This window comes from Schistocerca nitens, chromosome 3 (assembly GCF_023898315.1).
Source record: "Schistocerca nitens isolate TAMUIC-IGC-003100 chromosome 3, iqSchNite1.1, whole genome shotgun sequence".
NCBI classification, from domain to species: domain Eukaryota; kingdom Metazoa; phylum Arthropoda; class Insecta; order Orthoptera; family Acrididae; genus Schistocerca; species Schistocerca nitens.
In genome coordinates, this window is record NC_064616.1 from 617989182 (window position 1) to 618011051 (window position 21870).

Sequence of the window (21870 nt, forward strand, 5' to 3'; positions counted from 1 at the left end):
AAAATCATGGAGTACAAAACCATGGACTGACTGATCTACACTGAGGCTAAGAGAAAATTGGAACGCCTGCATCCTGTGCGTATGACATCATCTTACACCGCCACTACAACAGTTCTGGCTCCATCAGCTCCCCCAACCCAAGTCACCTCTCAGAGCCGGGAGACTACACCTGCCCCCTTGAAGTGGGGGCATTTCCCTCCCTGTTGCTTCTGCACCACCCACTTCAGGAGCAACACCCCCCCCCCCCCCCCCCAAGCAGCAGGGACGTCTGTCCCCACTTGTAAGCCCGAGAAGCATAAGTTTTCTTCGGCTTCTCTCACTGGGAAGGAATCGCTTGGGTCAGTCCCTTCCCAGGTTTCTGCTAGTGGGAAAGAAGACACCCACCAGTGGCTGAAGGGCCCAAAAGCAGTTGGTCATAGGGCTAGATCTTGCAGACCCTCAGGCACAATGGATATAGACTGCTCAGGAAAAAAGATGGTGGCAGCATCTGACCCTGAGGCGTAAACTGCCTCATTGAATGTTCCATCCCTTCCCAGTCTCATGATGATGTCATCCTCCAGTAGAATTGTGGCGGTTCCTTCCACCGCCTGGCTGAGCTACGGCAACTGTTAAGCTTTACACCTGCTATTTGCATCCGTCTCCAAGAAACCTGGTTCCCAGCAATGCCCCTTGAAACCCCTCTTTAAGCTGTGGCAGTCAGAATGAGGATGACACAGGAAATAACTGTCTGCAATGTATATCTTCCTCCAGATGGTGCAGTACCTATGAATGTATTAGCTGCACTGATTGGTCAACTCCATAAACCATTCCTACTTTTAGAGATTTTAATGCCCATAACCCCATGTGGGGTGGTACCATTACTGGCCGAGGCAGAGATGTGGAAACCTTACTGTCGCAATTCAACCTCTGCCTCTTAAATACTGGGGCAGCCACACATTTCAGTGTGGCTTGTTGTAGTTACTCGGCCATTGATTTATACATCTTCAGCCCAAGACTTCTCCCAGCTATCCACTGGAGAGCACATGATGACCTGTGTGGTAGTGACCACTTCATCAACTTCCTGTCACTGCCCCAGCATCAGGTGCACAGAAGCCTTCCCAGATAGGTTTTGAACAAGGCGGACTGGGAAACTTTCACCTCTGCTGTCACTAGTGAATCTCCTTCACATGGTAACATCGATGTGATGGTTGAGCAGTGACTACAACAATTGTTTTCGCGGCAGAAAAGGCCATCCCTTGCTCTTTAGGTGCCCGAGGCATAAGTCAGTCCCTTGGTGGTCGCCAGAAGTCGCTGAAGCAATTAAGGAGCATCAGCGAGCTCTGCTGCGGCATATGCGCCAACCTTCCCTGGAGCACCTCATAGCCTTAAAGGCTCTGTGCCCGTCTTCGCTACATTATCAAATGAGAGAAGCAGGAGTGTTGGTAGAGATATGTCTTGACCATTGGGTGCCATACGTCACCTTCCCGAGTCTGGGCAAAGATCAAACTTCTTTTCGGGTACCAGGCCTCAACAGATGTCCCCGGTGTTACCATAAATGGCATGTCATCTACTGACGCAAACGCGATTGCTGGGTGCTGGGTGCTTGGCGCTGGGCGCTTTGCTCGAGCCTCTGCGTCGGAGAATTACCCCCCCCCCCCCCCCTCCAGCTTTTCGCACACTCAAATGGCGGCTTTCATTCACTACACGCCTCAGTGAATGCTATAACACCCCGTTTACAGAGTGAGAACTCCTCGGTGCCCCCTTGCACATTGCCCCGACACAGCTCCTGCGCCTGATGATTAAACATCTTTCATCTGGCTACAAGGGACATCTCCTGCTCAAACCTGGTGAAAGACTGCTGGATGTGGAAAGCTATCGGCCCATCAGCCTCACCAGTGTTCTTTGTAAGCTGATGGAACGTATGGTATGTCGACGGTTGGGTTGGGTCCTGGAGTCAGGTGGCCTGCTGGCTCCATGTCAGGGCGGCTTCCGCCAGGGTCGCTCTACCACTGATAATCTTGCGTCCATCGAGTCTACCATCCGAATAGCCTTTTCAAGACGGGAAAACCTGGTTGCCGTCTTTTTTTACTTATGTAAATCATATGACACGACCTGGTGACATCATATCCTTGCCACATTGTATGAGTGAGGTGGGGTCTCTGGGGCCCACTCGTGATTTTTATCCAAAACTTCCTGTCACTCCGTACTTTCAGTGTCCAAGTTGGTGCCTCCCATAGTTCCATCCATATCCAGGAGAATGGAGTCCCGCAGGGCTCTGAATTGAGTGTCTCTCTATTTTTAGTGGCCATTAATGGTCTAGCAGCTGCTGTTGGGTCCTCCGTCTCACCTTCTCTGTACGTACATGACTTCTGCATTTTGTACTGCTGCTCCAGTACTGTTGTTGCTGAGCCACACCTCCAGGGAGCCATCCACAAGGTGCAGTCATGGGCTCTAGTCCACAGCTTCCAGTCTTCAGCTGCAAAGTCGTGTGTCATGCACTTCTGTTGGCGGCGTTCCGTTCATCCAGAACCAGTACTTTACCTTAATAACGATTCACTCACTGTAGTGGAGACATATAAATTCCTGGGACTGGTTTTCGACACTCGATGGACTCGGCTCCCTCATTTTCGTCAGCTTAAGCAGAAGTGCTGGCAGACCCTCAATGCCCTCCGTTGCCTGAGCAACACCAATTGGGGTGCAGATCGCTTTATGCTGCCGTGGCTCTACAGAGCCTTTGTCCAATCCCAAATTGACTATGAGAGTGTGGTTTATGATTTGGCAGTGCCTTCAGCATTGCATTTATTCGACCCTGTGCACCACTGCGAGGTTCAGCTAGTGACAGGAGCTTTTAGGATGAGTCCGGTGACCAGTGTACTGGTGGAGGCTGGTGTCCCTCCATTGCAGATCAGACGTGTGCAACTGCTCGCCAGTTATGCAGCACACATTCGTAGTTCCCCTGAGCATCTGAATTACAGTCTCCTTTTCCCGCCTGTGGCAGTCCATCTCCCGCATTGGCGGTTCAGGTCGGGGCTAACAATTGCAGTTCGCGTGTGGTCCCTTCTATCCAAACTGGAGTCCTTCCCTTTACCAACTCTACTTGCAGTCCCTTCACGTACGCCTCCATGGTGTACGCTTTGGCCGCAGCTTCGTCTGCACCTTTCACATGGCCCTAAGGACTCCATTAACCCTGTGGCTCTCTGCTGTCACTTCCTCTCGATTCTTGACATGTTCCGGGGCTCTGAAGTGGTTTACACCAATGGCTCCATGGCTGATGGTCACGTAGGCTTCGCATATGTTTGTGGAGGACATATTGGGCATTACTCCTTGCCAGTTGGCTGCAGTGTTTTCACTGCAGTGCTGGTGGCCATTTCTCGTGCACTTCAGTCTCTCCGTTCATGCCCTGGGGAGTGTTTCTTTTATGTACTGACTCCTTGAGCAGCCTGAAAACTGTCTACCAATGCTACACTCGTCATCCTTTGGTAGCGTCGATCCAGGAGTCCACCTATGCCCTGGAACGGTCCAGTTGTTCAGTGGTGTTCGTCTGGACCCCTGATGACGTTGGAATCCCAGGAAATGTACTTGCTGACAGGCTGGCCAAACAGGCTACACGGAAACCACTTCTGGAAATGGCCATTCGCGCAACTGACCTGCATTCGTTATTACACCGCAAGGTTTTTCGGCTTTGGGAGATGGAATAGCAAAATCTCAGTACGCCCAACAAACTGTGAGCCATTAAGTTGACCACATATGTGTGGAAGTCCTCGATGAGGTCGTCTCGCAGGAACTCTGTGGTTCTCTGCAGGCTCCTCATTGGCCATGCTTGGGCGACTCATGGCTATCTCCGGCGCCGTGAAGACCCACCTCAGTGTCGGTGCGGCACCCGGTTGACAGTGGCCCATCTTATTCTCCTATATCTTTCTTTGGCTGCCCTGTGACTTCATCTTCAGTTGCTGGACTCGTTATCATTGATTTTAGCAGACAATGCCTCGTCGGCTGATTTGGTTTTACATTTCATCTGTGAGGGTGGGTCTTATCATTCGATCTGAGTTTTGCGCATGTCCTTTGCCCTCTGTGTCCTCCACCCTAGTGCTTTTAGGGTGGAAGTTGTAGTGTGTTGCAGGGTGGCTGGCTTTTCCTTTTTATTTTCGTGGTCGGCCAACCACTGTAATCTGCTTCCTTGTGTTACTCCCTTCTGTTTCTCGCATATCTCTGTTGTTCTCTTGTTCTCTTTTGTTCCTTTTAGTGTTTGTTGCCTTTCCTTTGTTCTTGTGGTCTTTCCTTTCTTTCCGTTTTGTGTTATATGTCTTGTCTATTTTATTCTCACACTTGTGGCATTGTTTTATTAGGAACAAGAGACCGATGACCTCAGTTTGGTCCCTTTCCCCCCTCTTTTAAACCAACCAACCAACCGTGTTGAAGTAAACATCCTGGTTCATGTCCTTGGTAACATAAATGCCTATGTCCAGGTCATGGTACAAATATGCTCCCAAAACGCCACAGTACAAAATTCTGTATATGCTGTGGATTACTCACGTCACTGGTCTGTTGGTGTACTCGGCCACTTGCATCATTTGAAAAGAGGCAAAATTGCAGTCTGTCTGACCACACACCACACAGCATACTGCCAGGTGGCCACTGTTCAGTTTGTGTTGTTGGGCCCATTGAAGACATGAAAATTTATGTACCACTGTGAGCAGTGACAGTGTGCAAGGTACTCCACATGCCCATTGCTTGCAATTCCCTTTGCAAATTTTGCTAGGAAACTGCTAGAGATGATCCTGAATTCACAGACAACAGCAATTCCTATTGTGTTTGAAACCGTTTCTCAGACAAGGCAAGACGCTCATCTCCAGTCCACCATTGACGGTATGCCATGTTACATGGCTGCAAGTGGTACACCAGGCTTTACAGACATGTCTGAAAGTCTACTTGACAAACTGTAAATGGCCAACATCTGATACCATTGTAAACGGGCTGTGTTAACAGCCACGGGACTCCATTGCCCATCACCAGATTCGATGGTGAGGATGTGTACACGGATCGCTCCTGATGACAGAGTAACATCATTTATTAACTAACTGCAATACATTGGCTGTGGGGCCATCTGGGAGAGGTTTGATTCCACTCGTAATAGTTTTGGTGATGATGGAGGTGACCGGCAGATGGTCACAAGTGCGCCCGCTGCTGCGTCTGATGCTGCACTGGTGTAACTCGAACTGCTGCCTTGACAGCAGTGCTCTGGCCTTGCAGGGACTTAATGCAGCAGCTGAAACCATGCGCCACGGGCCTGTATTGTGTCGGTGGCTGGGGGGGGGGGGGGCATGGCAGCTGGGCAGGTCTATGTCCTGTCTCAGTGGGCATCCCCAGCGGCAGCTGTCTGGCGCTGGCGGGCCAGGGTCCCCGCCTCCTGCCATGGTCACGGCATTGGGGCGGCAGCACCCAAAGCGACAGTGTGTTATCACAAAGCATCCCAAGTGATGACTCCAATGACAGGCAGCTATTGTTGATGGCATCTGACGATAGTTATGGCGACAGCATCACTCTGGCATCACCTAGGTGATGACCTGCATTATGACAGTGACCATTATGATGATTGGGATGTCTGTGCTGACCCCCAAACTGGTGGTGACACTCAGTTATACAGGATCTGCGTCACACCAACACCTCATGATGAACAATGTTGACGAGCTGGCTGCCAAACCTTAAATTCGGCTTTCTGCCACTGATATCTGCTGTTCTTCTTCCCCATTAGGTTGGTGGAATATAATATTCTAGTGCTGCACTCGGCTGGTGTAACTGACCCAATTACCCCCAGCCTTTCGACGGAGGTCTGGTGGACAGATGTTTGAAAGCACTGGTAGCCAGCAAGTAGGTGTAGACCAGACTGTACCACTAATTACTCTCATAACCAAGTTCAGTTGGACATCTACTTTCGCTACGTGGACACTTTGGAGCCAAACTGGTGCATTACTCTCATAACTGAGTTCAGTTGGACGTCTTTCACTACGTGGACGCTTCGGAGCAAAACTGGTGCACAGTATTTTGCTGCAGAGTCTACCAGTGCAAGGGATGCTCCTCAGAGGACTGATGTGGTTGCTCCTCATATACTGCCTGCCAGCTTTCTCACAAGGTTCACTCATGTTTGTATCTTCTTGGCCAAGTTGGAAAGGAGTTTTTTTGTATGTTAAAGTTCTGTCCAAAGTGACTCCCAGGTATTTTGGGCTTTTGTTGTATCTGACTGTGCCAAGAGGGCCGAACTGTGGACTGATCTTTGCTGATGAAAGGCGATTAGAGAGGTGGAACAGGCTTACCTCAGTTTTAGAAACATTTGGTCTCAGTTGCCATGCTCTCCTTGACTACTCTCTTAAGTCTGGATACCAAAAGGAGTACATTATTCAGCAACAAAAATCTTTGATCATTTGCCAAACAACATAAAGTGTCTGGCAGGTAGCAGATCAAGTTTTAAATCTACCTTAAAATAATTTCTTTTGGACAACTACTTCTACTCCATGGAAGAGTTTCTGTTTCAGAAATGCTTAAAAAAAAAAGGTACCTTTAAATGTAGTTTGCATGTGTAGAACTAAAAATTTTAGTGATATTAATATTAGCACTATTTTTGTGTGTGTGTGTGTGTGTGTGTGTGTGTGTGTGTGTGTGTGTCTGTCTGTCTTGTAATCAGACTTGTTCCACATCATATCAATAAAATAAATGGGAAAATGACGGAACATGACATAACTAAAGCTAATGCAATCATTCTACAGAGGAGATTGCTTACAAAACACAACCTAGAATACTATGTGGGGTCCGCAACTCGTGGTCGTGCGGTAGCGTTCTCGCTTCCCACGCCCGGGTTCCCGGGTTCGATTCCCGGCGGGGTCAGGGATTTTCTCTGCCTCGTGATGACTGGGTGTTGTGTGATGTCCTTAGGTTAGTTAGGTTTAAATAGTTCTAAGTTCTAGGGGACTGATGACCATAGCTGTTAAGTCCCATGGTGCTCAGAGCCATACTATGTGGGGCTTGAGCCAAATAAAAGTAGCATGGATGTATGATGTATTCAAAAGTGGTCAGCACTAATGGGCACAGCTTTATTTGACTCGGTCAGAGCGCATTGACTCATGCTGATAAACCTAAACTGGTGGACACCTTGAAGACAGAACTCAGGTATCCTGCAAAAACCTACAAAGTTTAAAGCACCAGTATTCAGTGAGGAATTTATTTTCATATTAGGTGCATTGTGCTGCCAGGTACTCCATATCAGTGACCTCAGTAGTCATTAGACATCGTGAGAGATTAGAATGAGGGTGCTCTGTGTAACTCAGACTTCGAGCGTGGTCATGTGACTGGGTGTCACTTGGGTCATACGTCTGTATGCGAGATTTCCACACTCCTAAACATTCCTATGTCCACTGTTTCCAATGCGATAGTAAAGTGGAAGCATGTACAGCACAAAAGCATACAGGCTGACCTCGTCTGTTGACTGGTAGAGACCGCCGACAGTTGAAGAGGGTCATAATTTGTAATAGGCAGACACCTATCGAGACCATCACACAGGAATTCTAAACTGCATCAGGATCCACTGTAAATCTGACAGGTGGAGGTGAGAAAACTCGGATTTCATGGTACACATCACGCTGGTAAATACCAAACGATGACTTGCTTGGTGTAAGGTGCATAAACATTGGACGATTGAACAGTGGTGATCTGGTGGCAGGGTGTGGGTATGGCGAATTCCCAGTGAACGTCATCTGCCAGCGTGTGTAGTGCCAACAGTAAAATTCGGAGGTGGTGGTGTAGTCATGTTTTTCATGGAGGGGGCTTGTGCCCCTTATTGTTTTGCGTGGCACTCACACAGCACAGGCCGACTTTGAGATGTTTTAAGCACCTTCTTGCTTTCCACTGTTGAAGAGCAATTGGGGGATGGTGACTGCATCTTTCAACATGGTCGAGCACCTGTTCATAATGCACGGCCTGTGGCAGAGTGGTTACATGACAATAACATCCCTGTAATGGACTGGCATGCACAGTGTCCTGACCTGAATCTTATAGAACACCTTTAACATGTTCTGGAATGCTGAATTCATACCAGGCCTCACCGACCAAAATCGATACCTCTCGTCAGTGCAGCACTCTGTGAAGAATGGACTGCCATTCTCCAAGAAACCTTCCAGCACCTGATCGAATGTGTGGCTGTGAGAGTGTGGCTGTGAGAGTGGGCCAACACCATATTGAATTCCAGCATTACCAATGGAGGGCACCACGGACTTGTAAGTAATTTTCAGCGAAGTGGCCGGATACTTTTGATCACTGCAAATTACAGGGTAAAAAAGATTTTATAATTTAGCACTTTAGTTTCCAAAAGATGCAAACATTCGGGATAAGTGGTTGCAAGCAATTCATCATGAAAATTTCACACCTGGAAAGAAGTGCTTAACATTTTGTCGTGAAGCATATAGTTACCAAAGATAAAATGAGGAGAGATGTTTCTGTGCTAACAGTTGGTAGGCCAGTTCCCAAGGTGACACAGGATGTTGTTCCTTCCCGCACATCTGTTCGTCTTTCTGTTGCAAGGAAATTGTCAGAAGAAAGAGCAGAAAAGGATTTGTGTGGAGAGAAACTTAATTTTATTGTGAGGAGTGAGCCGGACAAATTCCAAACTTTGTTAGCATAGGGTGATGGAACAATGTTTAAGTTACTTCTCACATAAGATTACCAGGGACTTCACATTTTACAGACCTGAGATGGAATTTTGTAGAAATGTGTGATGGGAAATTGTGTACTAGACTTTTACAGCATGTTCATGAAGGTGCAAGTTAAACAGAAATCTCTTTGAATGGCTTCCTTGTGCTGTTCTACATAAGATGTTATGTAATTCATTAAAATTAATAAGCGGGTACAATAAATGTAAATTGCTTATGCTTAGTACTGAGGAATTCACTGCAAATTGGATAAATAGTGGCATGAACTCATATTTGCTCAATCTGTGCAGAGGTGCCTTAAAGCATAAGTCTGATTTCATATTTCAAGTTTTTCTTGAAGGATAAAAATTATTCCAAACACATCTGTGTAACGACTTTGAATGTTTGTTCTTAAGCAGCACAGATCTTAATCTTAGGGAAGTAGTTAAACAGCTTCTGGAAATGACCATTGATTGTTCTCACGTTTCAGAGGCATCCACTTGGGTTAAAGATGTGAAAAAAATCATTTCAAAAGCTTCTTGAATTTTGAAAAATAGTTTCACAAATAATTGTTCTAGAGTAATAAACAACTGTCTTGTAAACAATAGTAGATAAAAGTTACTTAAATTTTCTGTATAATGCAGATTTATGTGCAGTGGTGTGACTTATTTTCTTGTTTTTCCTCCTGAATAAATGTACGTATTCATGTGCCACACGATATAAAAATCATATTTTTCACATAATATCAAGGTTCAGCAGTGCATGTTTTACAGAAACTTGAAAATGAAGCAAATTTTTTAAGTAGTCATCTTGAAGTTAAATTGTGTTTAATAATGATGTAGTGTTTATAATTTTAATTCCCCTATCTGAATTCCTCTGAAGCTTTCAGGTAACCTGTGTGAAATGTATGATATTTTACAGTTGAGACATTTTCACAGAAATTTCATATTAGAAATTACACCGCAAACTGTTAGAGCTCTATCACTTCTGTGCCCGTACATAGCACTTGGGCAGTGACATCAGTAGAGGTAGTTGCAGTCTTCCTTTTATGTGACCTCAGTTGTGCATTTGTTCCCTGTAGTCAGCTATGGACCAGTCTTCTGTGGGTGTTTTACACCTTCTGCCCCCCCCCCCCTTCTGTCCCCCCCCCCCCCCCTGGGTGTTCGGGGTAAGAATAGGCCCGTGGCATTCCTGCTTGTCGTAAGAGGCGACTAAAAGGAGTCTCTCACGTTTTGGCTTTCATGTGATCGTCCCCTCTCGGGTTTGACCTCCATCTTTCAAAATTCTTCCGAAGAACGACCCAGCTGGGGAAGGGCACCTTACATGGTGCGTTTTGTCCATCGTGCATTGAGATCTTTAGACAGCTTTCCCGTCGTTGCATTGCAGTCCCGCTCGTTCTCCATCTCTTGGGTGAGGATACATTCCTGGGTGTGATTTCCACCATGCACTGTGCAGTGTTGCTTTATGCGGAGACGATGACCATGGACTTCCTTGCACCTAATATCCAGCACGGTAGCCAGTCCATTGTGGTGGGGCCACCATGTACCCTGTTGGTTGTAGCCCCCTGACAACACAGGTATCGCTCTGCTGATGCGTGCCCTGTTAACTCCCCACATATGCCAAGGAGTAGATGAGTATCTCTCTGGAGCATCGGGACTCCCGGCAATGGCCATCCTGACAGGTGGCCCTTGCCGCAGCTGGGTGGCGCCTGTGTGGAGGTCCCTTGGTTGGTGTGGGTGGCATCAGGACATATGACACGCAATTAAGCGTGGCACATCTTCTCTTGCTGGTGGCCAGCTGCCAGCAGTCTCTAAGCATTCTCGGGCTCAATTCAACGCTCAGAAATACAAACTCAAATCGTTCCCCTCCCTGGCCACACCGTGGGAGGAGCGAAAGGCTCAGGATGGCAGTGACCGTTATTTGCCCTGGTTCCTAGTTTGTATGAAAACTGATGGGGAGTCGTTCATGTCAAAAAAACCTCAGTTCTTTGTAGAGCATTTAGAGGACAAGTTTGGGGAGGTGGAGGACTTATCAGTATTGATAAAAATGGTATCCTCTGCCCAGTCACAATGGTTACTTGCTTGTGACAAGTTGGGGGATGTTTCAGTTACCATCACACCCCATAAGAGTTTAAATATGGTCCAGGGTATCATTTTCCATAGGGACCTTCTTTTGCAGTCTGATGACGAGCTGGGTGCCAATTTAGAACGGCGAGGTGTACATTTCGTCCGGCATGTTCATTGGGGCCCAAAGGATAATCCTATTGCTACTGGTGCCTTCATCTTGGCTTCCGAGGGTGATACATTACCAGAGAATGTCAAGGTGATGGTCTACCGTTGTGATGTCAAGCCCTATATCCCTCCCCTGATGCAGTGCTTTGTTGGGCCATATGTCTTCCCGCTGTACTTCCAGCCTCACACGTCGAGATTGCAGATGCCCATCACATCCCAATACTCCATGTGCCCCGCCTCCCATCTGTGTCAGCTGCAGAGAGCATCATTCATCTTGCTTGCCAGACTGCAGGATCTTACAGAAAGAGCAGAAAATCAAGGAATATAAGAACCTGGACCGACTGACCTATACTGAGGGTAAGAGGAAATATGAACGACTCCATCCTGTGCGAATGACTTCCTCATATGCCGCCGCTATGACAACAGTGATAGCCCCATCAGTTCAGCGAATTCCAGTCGGCTCCCCGAGCCGTACGACTCCACATGCTCCCTTGACCGTGGGGGGGGAACTACCCACCCAGTTGCTCCTGCGCCACCTACCTCAGGAGCAACACCCCTCCACCCATCGGGGAAGTCCATCCACGCTTCTAAGCCAGAGAAGTGTCAAACTTCTTCAGTTCCTCTCGCTCGCAAAGGGTCACTTGGGTCCCTCCCTTCCCAGTTTTCCACCAGTGGGAGGGATGACGCCCGCCAGTGGCATAAGTGCTCACAAGCAGCTGTTCGTATTGCTTCGCGATCCCCCTCCGTCCCAGAGACTGAATGAGTGAAGCCCTCCCAGCCATTGAAACCCAAGCAGCAGTGAGAAAAGTCCAAGAAGAAGACCTCTAAGACCTCACCACAACCTACAATCTGTGTCTGCGGATGAGGTAGAGATTCTGGCATAAGCTGAGGACCTAGATCTTGCCGAACCCTCAGACACAATCGATGTCACTTGAACAGGTACTCCATCGGTGGCAGTAGGTGACCCAGCAGTGTAATCTGCCTCCTTGGTCCCTTCACACCTATCTCGGCCGTGGACAGTGTCGTCCTCCAGTGGAACTGCAGCGGTTTTTTCCACCATCTTGCTGAGCTCCGATAACTTCTCAGCCTTTACCCTTTCCTCTGCATTGCTCTTCAGGAAAGTTGGTTTCCAGTGATGCGAACCCCCGCCCTCCATGGCTATCGGGGTTGTTATAAGAACCAGGCAGCTTATGAGACGGTATCTGATGGTGTCTGCATCTATGCCCTTCACTCTCTTTACAGCGAGTGTGTCCCTCTACAAACACTTTTAGAGGCTGTCACTGTTCGGGTGTTGACGCCTTGGGCTGTTACTGTCTGCAGTCTCTATCTTCCACCAGATGGTGATGTCCTGCAGCATGTCCTGGCTGAGGTGATGGCCCAATTGCTGCCACCTTTTCTCTTACTGGGGGACTTCCTGCCCAAAACCCTCTGGGGGTGGATCAGTGTCAACAGGCCAAGGCACTGTGATTGAGCAAGTGTTGGCACAGCTCAACCTTTCTCTTTTAAATAATGGTGCCTTCATACATTTCAGTGTGGTGCATGGCACGTACTCAGCCGTTGACCTTTCTATCTGCAGTCCTAGCCTATTACTGTGTGTCCAATGGAGTGTGCATGACGACTTGTGCGATAGTGACCACTTTCTGATCTTTCTGTCACTGCCCCAGTGTCGCTCACCTGGTCCCCTCCCCAAATGGGCTTTGAATAAGGCTGACTGGGACTTGTTAACCTCCATTGCCACTATTGAGCCTCTTTCCAATGACGCCATTGCTGTGTTGGTTCACTTGGTCACCACCGGCATCATTACTGCCACAGAATCTGCCATTCCCTGTTCTTATGGGTCCCTTCAGCGTCGGACTGTGCCTTGGTGGTTGCCCGGGATTGCTGAGGCGATTAAAGATCGCAGGCGGGCCCTCCAGCGCGTCAGAAGCGGCATCCTTCGTTGGAAAACCTCATCGCCTTTAAACGGCTCCTTGCACGAGCCTGCCACCTCATGCACAGATGCAAACAGGAGTGCTGGGAAAGGTATGTCTTCATCTTTGGCCTCTGTACCTCTCCATCACAGGTTTGGGTCAAGATTAGTCGACTCTATGGCTATTGGACCCCATCAGCGTACCTACGCGTTCACTGAATGGAGCCGTCTGTACTGTAGCGGAGCATTTTGCTCAGAGTTCCACTCCTGCGAATTACCCACAGGCCTTCCACTGCCTGAAAGTGTAGTTGGAATGTCGGAGCCTTTCATTTCACACACACCACCCTGATTTGTACAATGCTCCATTCAGTGAGTGGGAATTCCAAAGTGCCCTAGCTGCTTGCCCTGACACGTCTCCCGGGCCAGATCGCATCCACTGTCAGATGCTGAGACACCTCTCAGTGGACTGCCAAAGACGCCTCCTAGACCTTTTCAACCGTATCTGTGTTGAGGGTGAGTTCCCGTCGCAATGGCAGGAAAGCATCGTAATCCCTGTGTTGAAACCTGGCAAGAACCCACTGGAGGTGGACAGCTACCGCCCCATTAGCCTCACCACGTTCTTTGCAAGTTGCTCGAACGCATGGTGAGCCGGAGGTTGAGTTAGCTACTTGAGTCTCAGGGCCTTCTGGCTCCGTCTCAGTGTGTGTTCCGTAAGGGCTGCTCTGCCACCGATAATCTGGTGAGCCGGGAGTCTGCCATCCGTACGGCCTTTGCCCGCTACCAGCATCTGGTTGCTGTCTTTTTTTGACATGCGGAAGGTGTATGGTACGACATGGCGACATCACATCCTCACCATGCTTCATAGGTGGGGTCTTTGGGTTCCGCTCCCGATTTTCGTTCCTTCCACGTGCAAGTTGCGGCCTTCCATAGTTCCTCCCGAGTTCAGGAGAATGGGGTCCTGCAAGAATCCGCCTTGAGTGTCTGCCTCTTTTTAGTTGCAATTAATGGGCTTGTTGTGGCGGTGGGAACGTCTGTCTCAGCTTCTTTGCATGCTGATGACTTCTGCCTATACTATAGCTCCACCGGCGTTGCAGCTGTTGAACGGCAGCTGCAGAGCACTATCTGCAAGGCGCAGTCTTGGGCTGTAGCACATGGCTTCCAGTTTTCGGCTGGCAAGAACTGCGTTATGCATTTCTGCCGGCGTCGCACTGTTCACCTTGCACCATGGCTTTATCTTGACGGCGAACGTCTTTCAGTGGTAGAGACACATCGGTTTTTGGGATTGATTTTTGATACGCAGTTGACTTGGCTCCATCATATTCGGCAGCTTAAACAAACGTGCTGGCGGCATCTTAACGCTCTTCGTTGCTTGAGTCACACCAGCTGGGGTGCCGATCGGTCTACCTTTTATGACTGTACCAGGCATTAATCCAGTCCCGTCTATATTATGGTAGCATGGCTTACGGTTCGGCATCCCCTTCCGCGTTGTGGTTGCTTGACCCCATCCTTCACAGCGGAATCAGACTCCCCACTGGAGCTTTCCACACAAGCCCTGTCACTAGCATACTTGTGGAGGCTTGTGTCTCTCCATTGCGGATCCAGTGCCAACGATTAATAGCCGCTTACGCTGCCCACGTTTGGAGCTCGCCTGGGCATCCCAGTTACCGTCTGCTGTTCCCCAACTCGGTCGTACATCTGCCAGAGTGGTGGCCCCGATCAGGGTTTACGATCTCAGTTTGTGTCCGGGCTCTTCTCTCTGGGCTTGAGGTTTTTTCTCTCCCTCCTGTTTTCCGGGCCCATATACGTCTACACCCGAGGTGTGTGCCCCACCCATACCTTTGGCTCGATTTGGCACAGGGCCCAAAGGACTCAGTATCTGCTGAGGACCTCCGCAGCCGCTTTCTTTCAATTCTTGCCGTGTTTCAAGGCTCTGACGTTGTCTATACTGACGGTTCGATGGTTGCTGGTCGTGTTGGTTATGCTCTTACTCTAGGAGATGATTATGAACAACACTCACTGCAGGCTGGCTGAAGTGTTTTCATTGCTGAGCTGGTCGCCATCTCTCGCGCCCTAGAGTATATCCGCTCCTGCTCGGGTGATTCCTTCATTGTCTGTAGTGACTCCCTGAGCGGTTCACGAGCTATTGACCAGTGTTTTCCTCGCTGTCGTCTGGTCTACATCTACATCTACATGATTACTCTGCAAATCACATTTAAGTGCTTGGCAGAGGGTTCATCGAACCACAATCATACTATCTCTCTACCATTCCACTCCCGAACAGCGCATGGGAAAAAAGAACACCTAAATCTTTCTGTTCGAGCTCTGATTTCTCTTATTTTATTTCAGTGATCATTCCTACTTATGTAGGTTGGGCCCAACAAAATATTTTCGCATTCGGAAGAGAAAATTGGTGACTGAAATTTCGTAAATAGATCTCGCCGCGACGAAAAACGTCTTTGCTTTAATGACTTCCATCCCAACTCGCGTATCATATCTGCCACACTCTCTCCCCTATTACGTGATAATACAAAACAAGCTGCCCTTTTTTACACCCTTTCGATGTCCTCCATCAATCCCACCTGGTAAGCATCCCACACCGCGCAGCAATATTCTAACAGAGGACGAACGAGTGTAGTGTAAGCTGTCTCTTTAGTGGACTTGTTGCATCTTCTAAGTGTCCTGCCAATGAAACGCAACCTTTGGCTCGCCTTCCCCACAATATTATCTATGTGGTCTTTCCAACTAAAGTTGTTCGTAATTTTAACACCCAGGTACTTAGTTGAATTGACAGCCTTGAGAATTGTACTATTTATCGAGTAATCGAATTCCAACATATTTCTTTTGGAACTCATTTAGCGTCAACTGCCACCTGCCACACCATACAGCAATCTTTTCTAAATCGCTTTGCAACTGATACTGGTCTTCGGATGACCTTACTAGACGGTAAATTACAGCATCATCTGCGAACAACCTAAGAGAATGGTTCAGATTGTCACCCAGGTCATTTATATAGATCAGGAACAGCAGAGGTCCCAGGACGCTTCCCTGGGGAACACCTGATATCACTTCAATTTTACTCGATGATTTGCCGTCTATTACTACGAACTGTGACCTTCCTGACAGGAGATCACGAATCCAGTCGCACAACTGACACGATACCCCATAGGCCTGCAGCTTGATTAGAAGTCGCTTGTGAGGAACGGTGTCAAAAGCTTTCCGGAAATCTAGAAATACGAAATCAACTTGAGATCCCCTGTCGATAGCGGCCATTACTTTGTGCGAATAAAGAGCTAGCTGCGTTGCACAAGAACGATGTTTTCTGAAACCAATGCTGATTACGTATCAATGGATCATTCCCTTCGAGGTGATTCATAATGTTTGAATACAGTATATGCTCCAAAACCCTACTGCAAACCGACGTCAATGATATTGGTCTGTAGTTCGATGGATTATTCCTACTACCCTTCTTAAACACTGGTGCGACCTGCGCAATTTTCCAGTCTGTAGGTACAGATCTATCGGTGAGCGAGCGGTTGTATATGATTGCTAAGTAGGGAGCTATAGTATCAGCGTAATCTGAAAGGAACCTAATTGGTATACAATCTGGACCTGAAGACTTGCCCGTATCAATCGATTTGAGTTGCTTCGCAACCCGTAAGGTATCTACTTCTAAGAAACTCATGCTAGCAGCTGTTCGTGTTTCAAATTCTGGAATATTCCATTCGTCTTCCCTGGTGAAGGAATTTCGGAAAACTGCGTTCAATAACTCCGCCTTAGCAGCACAGTCGTCGGTAACAGTACCATCGGCACTGCGTAGCGAAGGTATTGACTGCGTCTTGCCCCTTGTGTACTTGTGGTGATGGCTATCCAGGAGTCCTTCCATACTCTTGCCCGTTACTGCCGCTCTGTGGTCTTTGTGTGGACCCCGGGTCATGTCGGCATCCCAGGAAATGAAAGTGTTGACATGCTGGGCAATCAGGCTGTCGGTGCACCAGCCCTGGAGATTGACCTTTCAGAGTGTGACCTCAGGTCAGTTTTGCGGCAGAAGGTACTTCGCACCTGGGGTGAAGAATGGCGCATCCTGCCTTCACCCAACAAACTTCAGATTGTCAAGGAGACTACCAGTGTGTGGCGCTCCTCCTTACGAGCCTCTCGCAAGGACTCAGTTGTTCTCTGCCGGCTCCGCATTGGCCAGACCTGGATGACGCATGGTCATTTCTTGCGACGTGAGGATCCACCTCTCTGCCGCTGTGGATCAGTGTTGACAGTGGTCCACATCCTGTTGGCCTGTCCGTTTTTAACTGCATTCAGGCAGACGTTTACGCTGCCTGATATGCTCTCTGCACTTTTATCGGATGGCACTACCATGGCAGGCTTAGTTTTGAGTTTTGTTCGTGCAGGGGGCTTTTATCGCTCAATCTAAGGGTTTGTGTCCTTTTTTGTGTTGAGTCTGGCCTTTGGCCTACGGTTTTAGATTGTGGTTTTTAGTGTTTCTTGGTGGTCGGCTTTTCCTTTTTTCTTTCTATGGTCGGCCAACCGCTGTAAAACTCTATGTGCTTTTATTTACTTGTTTTCTGGTCTTTGTCTTTGTCTGTGTCTTTCTTGTTCTGTGTTGTCCCTTGTTACCTCTTTTACTTGTTTTTATGCCTTGTGAGTTTTTATGGTCGTGGAACAAGGGACCGATGACCTTTGTAGTCGCCGGCCGAAGTGGCCGTGCAGTTAAAGGCGCTGCAGTCTGGAACCGCAAGACCGCTACGGTCGCAGGTTCGAATCCTGCCTCGGGCATGGATGTTTGTGATGTCCTTAGGTTAGTTAGGTTTAACTAGTTCTAAGTTCTAGGGGACTAATGACCTCAGCAGTTGAGTCCCATAGTGCTCAGAGCCATTTGAACCATTTGAACCTTTGTAGTCTGGTCCCTTCGACCGCCACAAACCAACCGACACCTTCTCTGATGTCATTGATGCACACACATTGCTGTCTTTATTGATAGTAACGGTCGTTTGTCATGTGATGATACTTACAAGGGGAGGCCGCCAATTGTGAAATTCAGATTCGATTCATACTGCGCATAACAAAAGCTCATGGCCAGAGGTGTAATGTGGCAAAGCACCAAGATGCACTTCTCAGCCGTTGTCGAGAAAATCGACAGTTAAAAGAAACCGTTGCGATGAAATACTCTCTATGATAAATAATTTTCCACAGCGTCGTGGCGCAGCGGTAAGCGCTCGGGTTCGTAATGTGTACACACACACACATATATATATATATATATATATATATATATATATATATATATATATATATATATATATATATATATATATATATATATATATTCCCGGCAATCAGTTGCAACAATTATGCATATAATAAGTTGTTGAAAGTCGTTTGTCGTGGAAAAATAATACTTGAAATAAAAGACAATATCACAAATAATATTCAAGTGGATACAATTTATTGAAAAGTTCGGTATACACTCGCTCATAATTAACAATTAGTGATGAGAAGTAGCTGGAGTATCGCACGAACCAGAGTGATAGTTATCATAGAAACATGGAAAGCAGAAAATAGCACGACATCGAGCACATGTGATAAACGATGCGTTTTTACAAGAACAATTGTTTTTTAAATTATCTGTTGGGAAACACACCTGATTGACATTCTGAAAAATTGTTCTATCGTTCGTCTGGTTTGGTGCGTACCACGCGTATCGTATCATATTGGCAAAAATCGGAGAAGACAATTGGTGGTGGACGATGGATTGGATTTTTATAGAATCGTCTCTGGAGTTGTCACGCTTTCGCTCGATTAAAAAAGCGCAATTTGAAGGCGCTTGATCAAATTTTTTACCTGCCGGTAAAAATAACGTCACACGGTTGGACGAGAGGAGTGCACTTAGGAGGAATGACTTTTATAGTGAACGTTGGTAACTTGCTATCGTCCTGGAACATCACATCGTATAACACCGGGTTCGTTTGCCCACCCCAAGAGTCGATCAGAAGGAGAAATTCTTTCTTTTGTACGTATGGTTGCAAAGCATTACGCAAGAAGTCCATGAACAAACCCGTTGTTAGTTTACCGGATTTGGAGGATGTAATAACAACGTTGGTATACTTCTTGGCGTACTCGTCGACTGTCTTCTGTACTCTGGGTCCAGACGTACCTGTGGACTCTTGGAGGCATACGAAAACAAGAGGCAAGACTCGTCCAGACATCGTGATTGAATATTGTGCCGTATAGGAATGCGTCACCACCTTGTTCATGTCGTGTCGGGTTACCAGGACAGCCTTCGACCCTTTTTCGGCGAGAGTTCTGTTGAACGTGGACTGGTACTGGCACCCTGACAAACAAAATATAAAAATATCGTTTATATAAGAAATATACGAAATCTGTGTTGTCTATCATATATCAGATTATCATATTCAATCATTTTGTCATATGACATTTGTGAACGGCTCTTTACGTACCTGTTTGATCAGTATTAATTATGAAATCTTTGTCGAAGTTAGTTATCAACGTTCGCGTCTGGATCCGAAATGTGTCCGCTGCGGCCAAAATTTCTTCTTGGGTAGCCGTCTCTTTCCGGGAAACAAATTTTGTGATTTTCCGTTGCCGAATCCCATGCTTCTTTTTAAATTCGGTGACCCATGTTTTTGAAGCTTTGAAGTTGAAATCTGGGAACAGACTTGCAGCGCCCAAGGCCCACTGTTGCGGGTTTCTGGTAGGAACTTGCTGTAAGTTTTGTCGAGCTTCTACGAAACGATCATGCACCCATGAATCGATTATACAATATTTATCAAATTTGCTACCGCCACGTTTGATTTGCTCTTCCCACCTGGATAAATAACCCATATTTATCAAACGAGAGCACCCCCCCCTTTTTTTTTTTTTTTAAAAAAAAAGACTCCAGCCTGGATGTTCTTTGGCCAGTTTGACAGCTCTAATTTTGTAACTTCTCGTCCGGCTCGTATTCGTCTGATGATTCGTTGGCAATGGGACTCATTTCAACGTCTTCGTAGGCATTATTATCGTTGATTTCATTAATGTCTATCAGTTCCTTATCATGAACGAGGGTATTTTCGGCGAGCATTTGCAACGTATTCTGGAACATTTCTTCCCCAATTACCATGGCTTCTTCGTTGATTGATGATGACGGTTCTGCTGCGATGCGATTACTGTTACGAAGGAGGCTTTCAAAATACACCAACGCATCTTTTAATTGTTGTTTAGCCACTTCACTGTGTACAGAATCTTCTTCGATCACATCACTTTCATGTGAAGGGCCCGGATCGCTCTCCAACTGTACCGCCTCCATTTTTCCGTTTAACAGGGTGTACCAAAGCTCTCACGTACGCACTGATTTTCGACGATGTTGTAAGTTGTGCTAGGGACCGCATCTACCTTCTTTCGAAGTTAGCAGGCAACTACGCTGTTACGCGGCGGCTCGTTTCGGCCCATTCAACATCTGTCCTTCAGGTGTAACGAGCGAGTAACGGAGTTTATATTTCATACCCGCCACAGCAAATTTGTGTGGGATCTCTATTCTAATTCGAACGTTTGACTTACACTATACGTATTCGTTTCGGAATATCGTTTCTAAGTCTTCCGTTAACTATACGTGGTAAACATTATGAAGACAGTTAATAACATTTGTGAAATACAACTTTGTTTACGGAAAACATAATGATGTTCGAAGTCGCCAGTTTTTCCCCGACAAACGACTTTCAACAACTTCTTATATGCATAATTGTTGCAACTGATTGCCAGGAATTATATATATATATATATATATATATATATATATATATATATATATATATTTGAATTACAAAAACAAATACTAAAAAAATAAAAGGTTGCATGGCGCGAGATTCGATCCGGCGACCTTTGGGTTATGAACCTGAGCGCTTACCGCTGCGCCACGACGCTGTGGAAAATTATTTATCGTAGAGAGTATTTCACCGCAACGGTTTCTTTTAACTGTCGATTTTCTCGACAACGGCTGAGAAGTGCATCTTGGTGCTTTGCCACATTACACCTCTGGCCATGAGCTTTTATTATGCGCAGTATGAATCGAATCTGAATTTCACAATTGGCGGCCTCCCCTTGTTAGTACCACTTCTGTCGCATTCAGTGGTCAATCAAACTGAAGCAGACCAGTTGATGTTCCGTATTCATCACTTGAACAACACTTGGTAGCCATCCCATAATAGAAATACCCATTGTTTGCACTTACAGTATATCATATTTAGTTGTTTATTTTTTACTTTCAGTGGTCTCCTGGTGCATCAACCTACACTGATTGCAGTAGCTTGATAAGAGAGTATAGTTGAACATTGAGATAGATTACTTGTCGGTGCCATGTACCAGTAACTTAATGCAGAATTTTTTGTTGTAACATATTGGCAGATATTAAGTAGCTAAATGGATGTTAAGTGGTCAACTAGCAGGCTACAAATGAATGTTTGTATTTTGATTTCCAGGCATTCCATAGATGTTTTCTGCTTTAGTATGTCACCTTTGACAATATTCTGTGTATGTGAAGAATGCAAAGTTGTGCTGTGGGTTGGTCCTTATCTTAAACTGTAGGTTTGATTAAATAAATCAATTCACAAGTTTGAGGAAAATTGGATACGTCACCTCCAATAAAACAATTCATACTAGAGTGCTGTAATGCTGCTATCAGCCTTTGGGTTGACGTCAGCTTTACTTTCTGTGGTAATCAATCATTGTAGTATGGGAGCTTGATATTCTTTGTTATAATACTAAAACTACATTTCCTGATTTTGATTAATTGTTATCAGTAAGTGCCTAGTTTATTTCCTGTTTTCTTGATCTTAACTGTTACTTTTACAGGTGAAGAATCGGGTCCTAAACTACTCACGGAGGAGAGGTATGGCAGGTAAGAGACTACTGTTAGTAACTTTAACAAATGATGACAAAAGTTTTGTGAAGTACTACTAAAGTGTGGTTGATCTACTTTTTTTTTTTTAAGTGATTGCAGAGGAACAAGGCCCCACCTAAACAGCCATTCATCAGCATGTGCGAGAAAATATTTTGTACGATTAATGTCTAG

At 46.5% G+C, this 21870-nt stretch overlaps 1 protein-coding gene across 1 annotated transcript in view; it reads left to right on the plus strand.

Moving 5' to 3' along the window:
- LOC126249683 (uncharacterized) overlaps window positions 1-21870 on the plus strand; it is a 176276-nt gene that overhangs the window by 11147 nt on the left and 143259 nt on the right. Inside the window, exon 2 of the mRNA XM_049951361.1 lies at window positions 21651-21696. Coding sequence (XP_049807318.1) covers window positions 21690-21696 — 7 coding nt within the window. The 5' untranslated portion in view covers window positions 21651-21689. The remainder of the gene's footprint in view (window positions 1-21650; window positions 21697-21870) is intronic.